This window comes from Schistocerca piceifrons, chromosome X, assembly GCF_021461385.2.
Source record: "Schistocerca piceifrons isolate TAMUIC-IGC-003096 chromosome X, iqSchPice1.1, whole genome shotgun sequence".
In the NCBI taxonomy this organism is placed as follows: domain Eukaryota; kingdom Metazoa; phylum Arthropoda; class Insecta; order Orthoptera; family Acrididae; genus Schistocerca; species Schistocerca piceifrons.
In genome coordinates, this window is record NC_060149.1 from 189,048,479 (window position 1) to 189,061,652 (window position 13,174).

The 13,174-nt window shown below is 40.1% G+C and overlaps 1 protein-coding gene across 2 annotated transcripts in view; it reads left to right on the plus strand.

The window, feature by feature from the left end:
* LOC124721448 (tyrosine-protein phosphatase 99A-like) overlaps nt 1-13,174 on the plus strand; it is a 524,901-nt gene that overhangs the window by 339,052 nt on the left and 172,675 nt on the right. The window contains exon 3 of one of the 2 annotated variants that reach the window (XM_047246429.1): nt 6,806-7,086. The exons of the other annotated variant lie outside the window; for it this stretch is intronic. Within the exon in view, the coding sequence (XP_047102385.1) occupies nt 6,806-7,086 (281 nt within the window). The remainder of the gene's footprint in view (nt 1-6,805; nt 7,087-13,174) is intronic. 2 annotated transcript variants of the gene reach the window in all.

Here is a 13,174-nt window from a genome sequence, read left to right on the forward strand (position 1 = left end):
ATCAATTAGGACCATGCTTGGTACACTGAGGTGACAAACGTCATGGGATAGCGATATGCACATACAGAGATGGCGGTAGTATGGCGTACACAAGGTATAAAACAGCAGTGCATTGGCAGAGCTGCCGTTTGTACTCAGATGATTCAAGTAAAAAGGTTTCCAAAGTGATTATTATGTCCGCACGACGGGAATTAATAGACTCTGAACGCGGCATGGTAGTTTGAGCTAGAGACATGTGACATTTCATTTCGGAAATCGTTAAAAAGCACTCCGTCTTCAGGCCACGAGTGGCCTACCGGGACCATCCGACCGCCATGTCATCCTCAAATGAGGATGCGGACAGGAGGGGCGTGGGGTCAGCACACCGCTCTCCCGGTCGTTATGATGGTATCCTTGACCGAAGCCGCTACTATTCGGTCGAGTAGTTCCTCAATTGGCATCACGACGCTGAGTGCACCCCGAAAAATGGCAACAGCGCATGGCGGCCTGGATGGGCACCCATCCAAGTGCCGACCACGCCGGACAGCGCTTAACTTCGGTGATCTCACGGGAACCGGTGTATCCACTGCGGAAAGGCCGTTGCCTGGAAATCGTTAGGAAACTCAATATTCCGAGATCCACAGTGTCAAGAATGTGCCGAGAATACCAAATTTTAGGCATTGTCTCTTACCAAGGACAACGTAGTGGCCGACGGTCTTCACTTAACGACCGAGAACAGCGGCGTTTGCGTAGAATTGTCAGTGATAACAGACAAACAACACTGCCTGAAATAACCGCAGAAATTAATGTGGGACGTACGGGGAACGTATCCGTTAGGAGAATGCGGCGAAATTTGGCGTTAATAGGTTATGACAGCAGACGATCGACGCGAGTGCCTTTGGCAACAGCACGACATCGCCTGCAGCGCCTCTCCTGGGCTCGTGACCATATCGGTTGGACCCCAGATGACTGAAAAATTGTGGCCTGGCCAGATGAGTCCCAGTTTCAGTTGGTAAGAGCTGATGGCAGGGTTCGAGTGTGGTGCAGACACCACTAAGGCATGGATTCAAGTTGTAAACAAGGCACTGTGCAAGGTGGCGTTGCATCCATAATGGCGTGGACAGTGTTTACCTGCAATGGACTGGGTCCTCTGGCCCAACTGAACCTATCATTGACTGGAAATGGTTATGTTCGGCTACTTGGAGACCATATGCAGCCAGTAAGCGATGGAATTTTTATGGATGACAATGCTACATGTCACCGGGCCACAATTGTTCGCGATTGGTTTGAAGAACATGCTGGACAATTCGAGCGAAAGATTTGACCACCCAGATCGCCCGATATGAATCCCATCGAACATTTGTGGACATAATCAGTTCGTGCACCGGCAACTCTTTCGCAGTTATGCACGGCTATAGAGGCAGCATGGCTCAGTATTTCTGCAGGGGACGTCCAACGGCTTGTTGATTCCATGCCAAGTCGAGTTCCTGCAGTATGTCGGGCACAAGGAGGTCCGACATCGTATTGAGAAGTATCTCATGACTTTTATCACCTCATTGTAAAGCACTATGGTGTTCAAACAACCTTCAGGTTGAAGACGGCTTTATTTTTTAGCATAATTATCATTTTTAGAAACTTAACACTTTCATCATTTCGAAGTACTCTCCATAATCTATGCATTTTGCAGTCACTCGAAACGGAGGTAAATGCTTCACACACACTGCAGAAACTAGCGCCAGCACACAAACAAAGATGACCAGCGTCAGAAGTTATCGATAGCGAAAATTAATAACTAGCGGATGACGTAGCATTAACTGTGTCCCTTTGTTATTGGACGAGGGGGAGAGCAGGCTTTGACGCAGAATTTAAACAAAAATCGCCAGATCTATTTATAAGGTTACTTGGTAATTTAATTTCAACTGTTTCCTTAATAACGTTATCTCAGTAGCTGGAAGTGCTTGCCAGATCTCTGTATTGTCACATTCCATACGATGACCGGTGTCAAGATGATAATCTTCAATCGCAGATTTGCTCGGCTGTTGTAAGCATGTGTGACGCATATGCTTAGTACACCGGTCCTCCATAGTCTTGATAATCTGACCAGTATATGACATGCCACAACTGCAAGAAATACGATAGCTACCCGCCTTACACAAACCAAGATCATCCTTTACGGAACCTAAAAGAATCCTAATCTTAGATGGTGGTCGGAAGACACATTTTGCATAATATTTCCGCAAAATACAACCAATCCTGTTGGAAATACTCCCATTGTAGGGACTTTGGTGCCGCCTCGGTATTACCATCACTCACCTGATGCACGGTTGGTCTATAGGGTAATGCATGTCTGAACTGTCTTTCACCATAACCAATCCAGTGTAGGGTTACCTCAGGAAGGGCTAACTCAGCTGACAAACCCTCAGGTCTGAAATGACGTGGGCCCTGTATACCAAGGTGCGAAGTACCCCTTCATGCTGAGCCCGATGCTGCTAACAGCCTACAGATACAAGTCAGTGTGAGAAGGCTGCCCATAAACGGCAGATCCCAACGTACCATCAACCTTCCTCCTGACCAGTGCTTCAAGGAAGGGACGGCAGCCATTCTTTTCCACTTCCATCATTAAACGAATATTCGGGTGGATTGAAATCAGGTGTTCTGAGAAGCCGAAAAAATTCTCACTGCCATGGAGCCAAACAACAAAAGTATCGTCTAAATATCTGAAAAATACGCAGGTTTCAAAGCCGCCGACTTTATGGCACATTCCTGAAACTCTTCTATAAACAAGTTGCCAATAATGCGTGACAACGGGCTTCCCATCGTCTGCTCATAGTACTAGTCACTGAATGAAAAGTAAGTGGAAGCCAACACATGTCGAAACAGATTTTTTAATTCAGTACCAAACCTAACCTCAATTAACCGCAACGAGCCAGTAATAGGAACGCGATTGAGGAAAGAATGTCAGTCATTCAACCGTATTCCCTCAAATCGTCGTAAGAAATCCGCAGAGTTGTTAGTGTGGTGATCACACCGACCTGTCCGCAGCTCGTGGTCGTGCGGTAGCGTTCTCGCTTCCCACACCCGGGTTCCCGGGTTCGATTCCCGGCGGGGTCAGAGATTTTCTCTGCCTCGTGATGACTGGGTGTTGTGTGCTGTCCTTAGGTTAGTTAGGTTTAAGTAGTTCTAAGTTCTAGGGGACTGATGACCGTAGATGTAAAGTCCCATAGTGCTCACAAGGGAACATCCCCATCGCACCCCCCTCAGATTTAGTTATACGTTGGCACAGTGGATAGGCCTTGAAAAACTGAACACAGATCAATCGAGAAAACAGGAAGAAGTTGTGTGGAACTGTGAAAAAATAAGCAAAATATACAAACTGAGTAGTCCATGCGCAAGATATGCAATATCAAGGACACTGTGAGCTCAGGAGCGCCGTGGTCCCGTGGTTAGGGTGACCAGCTGCGGAACGGAGGTCTTTAGTTCAAATCTTCCCTCGAGTGGAAAGTTTACTTTCTTTATTTTCGCAAAGTTATGATCTGTCCGTTCGTTCATTGACGTCTCTGTTCACTGTAATAAGTTTAGTGTCTCTGTTTTGCGACCGCACGGTAGAACCGTGCGATTAGTTGACGAAAGGACGTGCCTCTCCAATGGGAACCTAAAACATTTGATCGCAAGGTCATAGGTCAACCGATTCCTCCACAGGAAAACACGTCTGATATATTCTATACGACACTGGTGACAGCATGTGCGCCACATGACAGGAATATGTTGTCGACCCACCTAAATAGTACACTTGGCGAATGGCTAAAAAGATTCTTCTACCTTGCCCGATTTAGGTTTTCTTGTGGATGTGATAATCACTCCCAAAAAAGTGTGAAAACATAAGAGTTTGTCACATAAACTGAAAATAAAATGTTAAAGTTTTCACTCGAGGGAAGATTAGAACCAAGGACCTATCGTTCCGAAGCTGGTCACGCTAACCACGGGACCAAGGCGCTCCTGAGCTTAAACTTTCCATGATATTGCCTATCTTGCACATGGACAACTCAGTTTGTATATTTTGCTTATTTTTTCATAGTTCCACACAACTTCTTCTTGTTTTCTCGATCGATCTGTGTTCAGTTTTTCAAGGCCTATCCACTTTGCCAACTTATAACTAAATCTGAGGGGGGTGCGATGGGGAGGTTCCCTTGTCAGAGCCATTTTCAACACCGACCTACTACTGTCTTGCTACGTGATATGTCGGAGCACCAATGCTACAATCGGCCTAAGAGGAGCCCACTTCCTTGTGGGTCTTTGAATGGCCGTATAACTTAAGGGGAAGAGCACAACAAGAATTAAGGCTCTTGATAATCTCTTGCGACAAGGAACTTTCCTTCAGGAGGCTGTTAGTCTTTCTCTCAACACTTTTTGTGGGGTCAGCACCGATACTGCCATATCCTGAATCAGATAACAAACACTGCATCATTTGAACATAATCTTGCTTGTCCAAAACAACCATAGCATGCCCGTGTCCAAAGATAGAATAACAACATCCGGATCAACTCTTAAGTGAAAGTAAAACAGCTCTCTCAGCTGCTGCTATATTACCCTTGTGTGGGCGTGCCCTAGTCAACACATGACATGCCTCCCTCCTATCTCCTCTGCAGCATCAGGACATAGTTTAAAAACAATCTAAATCTTCATCGTCAGAACCTTTTTCTTTGTGAGATTCGTCATAAAATGTCGAGATATAGTATTTAACTCGAAGCCACGGAAACGTTCACACTTCGCCATTGTGCTATCTTCTGGAATTGCTCTGAAAACCGAGGTTTCAAATTCCCATGCACAGTGCTTGCTTTCTTACAGTTTTGGATTGAAAATGACAGGGTTTACGCCAGTCAAAATATCGGCGGTTGTAGACGATATCACCTGGCTTCATTCCCGTAAGTTATTTGAACATTTTATACGCCGGGAGAAACTGAAGTCTCACAGCTGGTGCGGTGTTTTCATGGAGCAGAATCACGCAGAAAAATGATTTTGGACGTTTCTCCGTGGCGCATTACAATGGCGTGGCCAAGCAAATACCAATGTACGTAATTGAAGTTGCTGTCTTGCGTTCATCCGCGAAGTGGTAACGATGTGATCACTTGCCGAAACGAATGCGCCCAGCATTCTTTTCCTCACACACCACACCCTAATTCACTTTAGCTGGGTGGGCTCCTTTTAGGAAAGCTGGAACATACGGGAGTAGCACCGTTTCAGGTCCAAATTGGTACAGCCGTCTTTCATCACCAATTGTGATGATAAATACTGCTTTTAATAGTCCGGAATCTAATTGTTCTGTCATTTGCTGGCGGCATTCAACGCGCGGAGTTTGCCTGCTTAGGCGCCAGACTGCGCCATATCCAACGACTGCAGAGTTTTTTAAAATCGGAAATTATAATGCAAGATCTTACATACTGCTGCTGATTGGATCTCAAGAGTCACCAAGAGCCTGCTGAAGTCATTCCAAATAGTGTTGCATTCAATCCTAAACATCGTCGCACGGAAGTACTCCCATTCAAGTTGTAACTCCATTGCTCCTTCAGCCCGTAGCGTTTAACGAAACAATAGAACACTAGCAGTCCATCCAGTCTGTCGATATAACTGAAATTTGCGCGACTCAATAACAATGCGTGTCTCTGCGTGCTACATTTCTTGGAAATAAAACAATCAACCAGGACCCCAGGAAGACCCAGTTCTCCTGAACACCTCTTCAACACTGCGTGACCGCACTTGAGCTCGTGATTGAATGAGATTAAATGATAACTTCTTACAGTGTATGAGTCACACGCTTCCGTTGGTTTTAAAGCTGTCAGATATTTGCATCTACTACCATAGCAACACAATCGAAATAAAGGAAAGCTGCAGACTGTGGCTCACTGGTAGTGTGTTAGGAAAGTATACCTTTTCTGTAGAGATCGCCAGCAAAACTTTTGGTCTGTGATTCATTTATCGACTGAGGTAATATAAATCTGTGAAATTAGGACACATGTACGGATGTTATAGGCAACTGATAATAAACCCAAATGTAGTAAGAAGGTGGATTGTGCTGCTGTTATGTGCCATTTGTTATTAGTGTTGCTGTGGCTTTACAAGTACAAATCTAATTTTAAATACTGATACGTAAAGATTTACAAAGCTACGATGTATCAAAGTCAATCTGAATTTGTTTATGTCGGGGATTGTGTCTTAACTCAGATATTCCAACATTTGTACTTGTCACCAGTAATAATACACAAATCACTGTTATCCAATACTGGTAACAGAACAACAGGAAACTTTAAATATATTCCTGATTCAAATGTACGCCTTGAAACTTTCTCATAAAAGTCCATAAAACATAGTTTTGTGAAGAATAAATGTGAGAAGAACTGAAGCATTAAGGCAGGCATGGAGTAGTAGCACAGAAGTAACCTAAATGTAGGCCAAAGTATGTTAATTGCAGTGGAAACATCCACAGACGTATGTACAGCAGATTGTTTTTTTCCATAAATGTGGCAGCAGAAGACAAATTTTTGACTAAAAATTCACGAGTGCCACAATGAAAGACAGTCGCCATATGTTTAGTAGTAACTGCAACATCAACAGACACATTTGAAACCTAGAAAGCATACACAGAATAAAGCACTTCTGGAAGCTACAATTGTACAATTTGTCAGTAAAATGGTAGTAACATCATGCTGAAGATCAGTAATCACTCTCTTACAATATTTCCACCTTAAAAACATCGGTGCAGTGGAAAACATGTAATGTGATTTTCCTTAGCTAGTGGTGTACTCGGGTGACACTTTTTTTTTTGTTGCAGAGCCGTTCACAGATTACAAGATATGGCTGAAAGCGTTTACTGGGAAATACGAAGGAGAACCATCTGCAGCAATATACCACAAAACAGATGTGAAAGGGCCAAGTGCTCCACAAATTTTGAATGTAACCTGCCATTCACATGACACAATATACCTACAGTGGGAAAGGCCTACAGAATTCTACAACACCATTGACTATTATTATATTTTGTACCGTGATGAGTTCTCAAGTGACTACAAAGAAATAATGACGCAGACATCAAAGGAGCATCTAGAAACTATGGTATGTTTCTACCTTAGTTAAATTCTTGCTCAGTGTTGAATTGTGTCCACAATGAAACATTCATAACATAATTCATTGTTTCTCATTAGTGAATTAGTCAATTTTGAAACTGACCTGTTGGTAACGTGGAAGAAAAAAATGTCGACATGATTTTACAGTTGTGTAATAAAACAAATATTTTCTTAAATTTAATTGATCTGTAACATTTGCATCTACTACCATAGCAATTTTATGTAGGATGGAAAATTTTGGTCCAATCAGACTGCTTTTACAGTCTTGTGGCATTGAAACAATGTTAATATGTGAGACATTAAAAAGTTTCTGTTTATAAATTACGTGTTCAGATGTAAGAGAGATATTTTTGAGTGAGGGCATTCTATCCTAGGTGCCACATCTTATGAACCTTTGCTAGGCCTATTTGGTAGAGAAGTGCAGTTCAAGAAATGTCACCAATGTTTTTGTGTCATGAATGTGGCTTCTTAATGGACTTCCAGTGTTACATAATGGAAGTAATAATGGCTATTGTTATTATGTTTGTAAATGCTCTACCAGGACTAAGCAGACTATAAACATGGATGCCATTATACTCAAAAAATTCTAAATAAGACCATAGATGCCAAAACAATTTTGTGTGGTTTCGTAAAGCAGAAACAAAGTGCACTGTTGCTGGATATTATGTTCCCCCTTCGTCTGTTCAGTGCTACTAAAGGAACATTAACTGAAACATATATAAACATGACAGACCATTGGGAAGTAAGGCAGGAGCAGTTTAATCTTAACTGTAAAGCATGTGATGTGGATTCTAAGTTCTACAAACTATAATGAAAATCTACTCATGAACTACTATAAGATGATTACACTGAAGTGCCCATACTTTTTGTTAGTATTCTCTCAGTGAGATAGTTTGATGAAGTTAATATGACTCATTGAATCAATTGAATATTTTCTGAAGTTAACTTATAAATTTTAAAAATACAAACAACCATTTCCTCAAGTATGTGCTCTGGTTACCGCATAATTTAGTACAAATAAAATTGATGAACAGTTGTTTTTTCACATCATAAGAAGGTCTGATGCCTGTTCATAATTTATCCTTGACTTGATAGCAAAAATTTTGAAGACTTTACAATTTTTCTTCAGCATTTGTTGAGATATTTATTTGTGTTGTACAGTTATTTAGCTGTGCCCAAACCTTTTCAAGAAACAACATTTGACTTAATCTGATGGACAACGCTGTCTAGTTGAAACTGTAAATACTATATAGCAGCACAGTACATGACGACATACTTCGACGTGCAATTTCATGCAGTCTCATTTGCAACTGATAATGACTCAGCATCAATAAGAAGAAAAATGTAGCTTCAAACTTTCAGTGATTGTACATACTCCCTTTTTCTCCCCATCACCAGCGGAAGTGGATGTACATTTCCTCATGGTGTTTAATAGCCCATGTTACGAGATAGATTTGCATGGGCTTGAACTACTTGCAGTTTCTTCTACTGTATTTCTGCTAATCTTGTTAATAATTTCTTGAATTACATGTAGAATGTGATACAGAAATTTTCCGTGGGCTGACACACAATGATGAGATGATAAGATAACTATACCATGTTTAAAACAAACAGGAATGTTTAAGTAGACATAAGTGTTGTTGACTTCATGAGACTATCCTATAAAAACAGTCATTAGTTTCCTACACATATTGTTTTAGTGTGTAGCAGAAAACCTTCAGTGATCTAGCTTTGCAACAGGCTGTGTGTCTACCCTGTACATGCATGTAGATTAAATTTATTTTTAACAGAAATAGATTAAAATGTTTTACATATAAATATAAAGTATTTTTATACATTAAATTTTTACTGCTATTCATTTTTTACAGTAACAAAATTGACAATCATTGATATTACAAGATGTTCAGATATACTGAAACTTGAGTTGGTAGTTACTGTTTTATATGTTGAAACATAAAATAATTAAGTCGTAACATTAAGGTAATGAAAGCATTACCTTAATATTATGAATTACTTTGTTGGACAAATTAGTTTTATTTCTTTCCCAAGTGTTTTAGTAGCAATAGAACACGTAACTCCATTTGTCAGGGTAAATGGTCATTTTTGCATAGATATGACATTACTTTTAAATAAAACAATTGTTATAGGAGTACATCAATCAAAAATGTTTCTTCTTTGATTATGAATTCTATGTATGCTTCCTGTTCCTTGCAGAAGCTAAAATGTAACCATAATTAAAACAATGGCAACAGTAATTTTCTGTAGATAATCACTAGTACATCTTCACAAGTATAACATCAAAACAGAATTCAGCTGATCAAATGTTTCAATTATCTGTCCTCACATATTAGAAATACTTTATCACCAGTCAGATGCACAGCAGACCAGCTTATGAATGAATTGTTTAACTAAGAATAAAGATTGTGTATTATTATTATTATTCTTCTTTTTTCTGTTGCTGTTAGGTTTTCTCAGCACCAGAATTTTAATGAGTCACCTAACTGTGATAAATCTTGCCTTCCATCTGAATCTAACCTTGGTATGACTTATGAGGTGACATATTCATCTCCTTCTAAATTACTTGTTGAGATTATAATTACTTGAATACTGCCATTCAATTCCAGATCCAGATTCAAACACTGAGTCAGATTTCATAAACTACTTCACAGTTTTGAATTACCCATCCAGTGATTGCAGTCACTAATCTCTGATCTCTGGACTGAAAAATATCAACACCAACTTTACAGAGTAAAGACACAAACCCACACAAAAGCAAATGAATAAGTGTCCATTAGTGAAAACAATTTAAGACACATTAAAAGTCCTGGCAAGTTAATTTGATTAGACAAATACTATCTCAATAGAACCTCCACCACCCTAGCCAATATTTCAGCTTCCTCTAGAAGGAACAATATGAAGTAGGGTTACCAACAAAAAGTATCTGACTTTTTTGTCAGTTTTGGTCTATGCTTCTTCTGAATTTCCTGTCCATATTCAAAATGACACCAACTTCACAGCAAGCTGTAGTTGAATGTTGGTCCTTGTCAGCCCACAACAAGATCCACAAGGGGTACTCTAAAACTTTACATACAGTTTCAGATGCAAAACTTTGCCTTTGGAGTCACTTCAGCAATTATTTCTCTTCAGTTATTTATCAAATGACTGACTACTCCATCATGTACCTCACAACATTACAGTACATGCTCTTCTGAACCATTCCCAACTCTTGCCTTGTATTCAGTATACTAATTAAGTAAATAATGAATCAAAATAGACCAAATAAATGAAATGATTCTAACTTCAGACTCCTCTTCACTAAGTGCCAGTGTCTCATAACGCTCACCCATATCTCAAAATTAATCTTCAATAATGTGTCTCATAATATCATAACCAAATTATTTGCTTATATGTTAGTAACCTATGGAGTTATTGGTGAAATGACCTGCCCCCCCCCCCCCCACATGCCTCCAACACCACCACCACCACCACCACCACCACCACCACCTCCTCCTCCTCTTCTTACATAGCATGCCTCTGCCTTGTGCTGCCTTCTGGCAAGAACGTTGGGTACTGGTGTACTGTATCCTCAAATCCTGCGACTTTCCATTGACATTGTGGAGAGAGATTCTTATGTTAGGATAAACGATGACGTTGGGCAGTAGCAATCTTTATGCTCACTGAACCTTCCCAGAGGCAGACTTGCTCTCCAATATCAGATACCACTGGCTTACATGGGAGATACCTGATCTGAATGAGAGTAGTGGTTGAAGACCAACCACTTTCAAAACAATTGAATTGGCAGACTGAGAGGCCAGTAACTAATTGGCATCTGAGTGCAACCATCCCTTGGCCACAGGTGATGCATCCCAATACATTCCTATGACAGATGTATGCTGGGTAACCATTTTGTTAAAAAGACACATATCCTAATCTATAAACAATGTGTTACACAACTCCTTCGTTTTGTAGAAAAACTGAAATAGCTCTCCTGCAGAAAAAATTAGAAGTTCAGTATTCTCAAAATAAACTCAATATACACAAAAAGATAGACAACTAGCCTTTCAGTAGATCACATAAATGGCTAATGCTCATTGACTAATCAACGAGCAATGAAAAGTAGAAAATAAAATGTGTCAAATGTGAACAAAAGTGATGTAATATCAAATGGGTGGATTACAGGCGTGGACCATTGCTGGAGTTAATTGTTTTTATGCATAATGTACAAAGCAGACAAAAAATACATGTGAACTATAATTTTATTACCGAAACAGACTTTCCTGTTATCCATGGGAAATGTGCAGCAGAGAATGACTTAGACATCATCATAAACTATGGCCCTCATATATCTATGAGATACACATAAGCAAGAACCTTACATGGTCACTTAAATTTACATTCCAAATGAGCATGAACAATGGAATATTCACATTTGGAACTCATTTTTTACTGCTAAATCCTGCAAGTGTTTCCTACAGTTCACATTCTACCTTTGGCATTTGCATTTCTGCCACATTTCTATTCTCCAGAGAGGCTGTTCTTTGTGCCATTCCTTCCATTGTTAAATCACTAATCTTCATGATCCAGATATCAGAATTTAAATAGGGATCAGAAAGGAAGTAGAATATCTTGCTTGTTGACGGAGGATTCTCTTGACTGGTGTCTCTGTTACAGTGTTACATTGTTTTGAATCAGCTTATCATCCGTCATCCATATTGAAGCATCAGTTTGGGGAGAGTGCTTGTTTATGCAAGTACTGTTTGATATGTTCAGCACCTCCACCTCCTCTATGTTCTGAAAATCCTCCCTTTTCAGGTCCTTTTCTATTGTAGGGACAGGAAAAAGTCATGGGGGTGGGGGCTAGACAGAAAGAGTAGGGTGTATGGGCAAACCATTGTCAACCTTGTTTTTGGGCAATAACTCTCTAACACTCAATACTGTGTGGGTGATAGGGCCAATCTTTCGAACTCCACATTGTAAGTCATTTTTTCTGCTGTGGCTCACACAGTCATTTCAATCTTAGAAGACAGTAATGATGCTTATTTTATTATATTGTGTAACAAATTTGTGGTGGGCTATCTCACTGCATTGAAGAAACAAAGCAGTATTGTTTTTAGTTGGTTCTCACCTGTTTTGCTTTCCTTGGTCACGATGATGAAGCATTTCAGCTATAGCAGAGTCAGAGAAAGAAGAGCACTGCAGTGGGTTTGGCAGTGCTGCTTTGTACATGTACCTCAACCGATCACATAACGCAATTTTGTATATGTCTCTATGGTGATAACTTGAAGTTGTTGCACCTCTATAGACAACTATTGCTTTAGCCTGCAGCCATTTACATTTCAAAGTTGAAAGCTGGTAACAGCACTGCCAGCTGTCTGTGACCTTTCATTGACTCTACTATAGCTCAGTTGATATTATGTTCTGCGTTAAACCTGTAACACCATATCTCACAATATGTAGTGATTGCTGACAAAAACATAATGTGAGAGTGTTGTTCTGTCACGTCTGCAACAGCTACATCACCGAAACCGTGAAACAGTGCTTACGTAAAGAAGCACTAGGATGGACCTGACCCTTTTTACACAGACGATAGTTGTTCATCTGATTCAGAACAGTATTTAAGTATGGAACCTTACAGAACACATCACTTTCACCCCTCCACCCACATCAAAGGACTTACAATTATCCTCAAATATGAAGTTTTTAAGCAAATGGGGGAAAGGAAATGGAGAAAGAGGAGATTGAGCTGAGTTCTGAGGATTCCTAGGTAGAAATGCAGCAGTCTTGTCTGTTCACTTTTTGTGTGTCTTTTCTTACAGTGTGCAGGAGCCTCTATAGAGCTTCAAACTGTGACATACAGGCTTTCTCTACCGTTACAAACTAAGACAATATGTCAGTTTCTATAGATTGTTTGTATAAATATCATTCTAATTTTGAAGGTGTATCCATGTTACTTAATGTCACACATTTTTTGAACAATATACAACTGAAAATCAATTTTGAGCTACTTACATCAAAGTACATTTATACATGGTATAAGATAATGGGCCATCTCTAAAAAAATAATTTTAGGCGTAAAG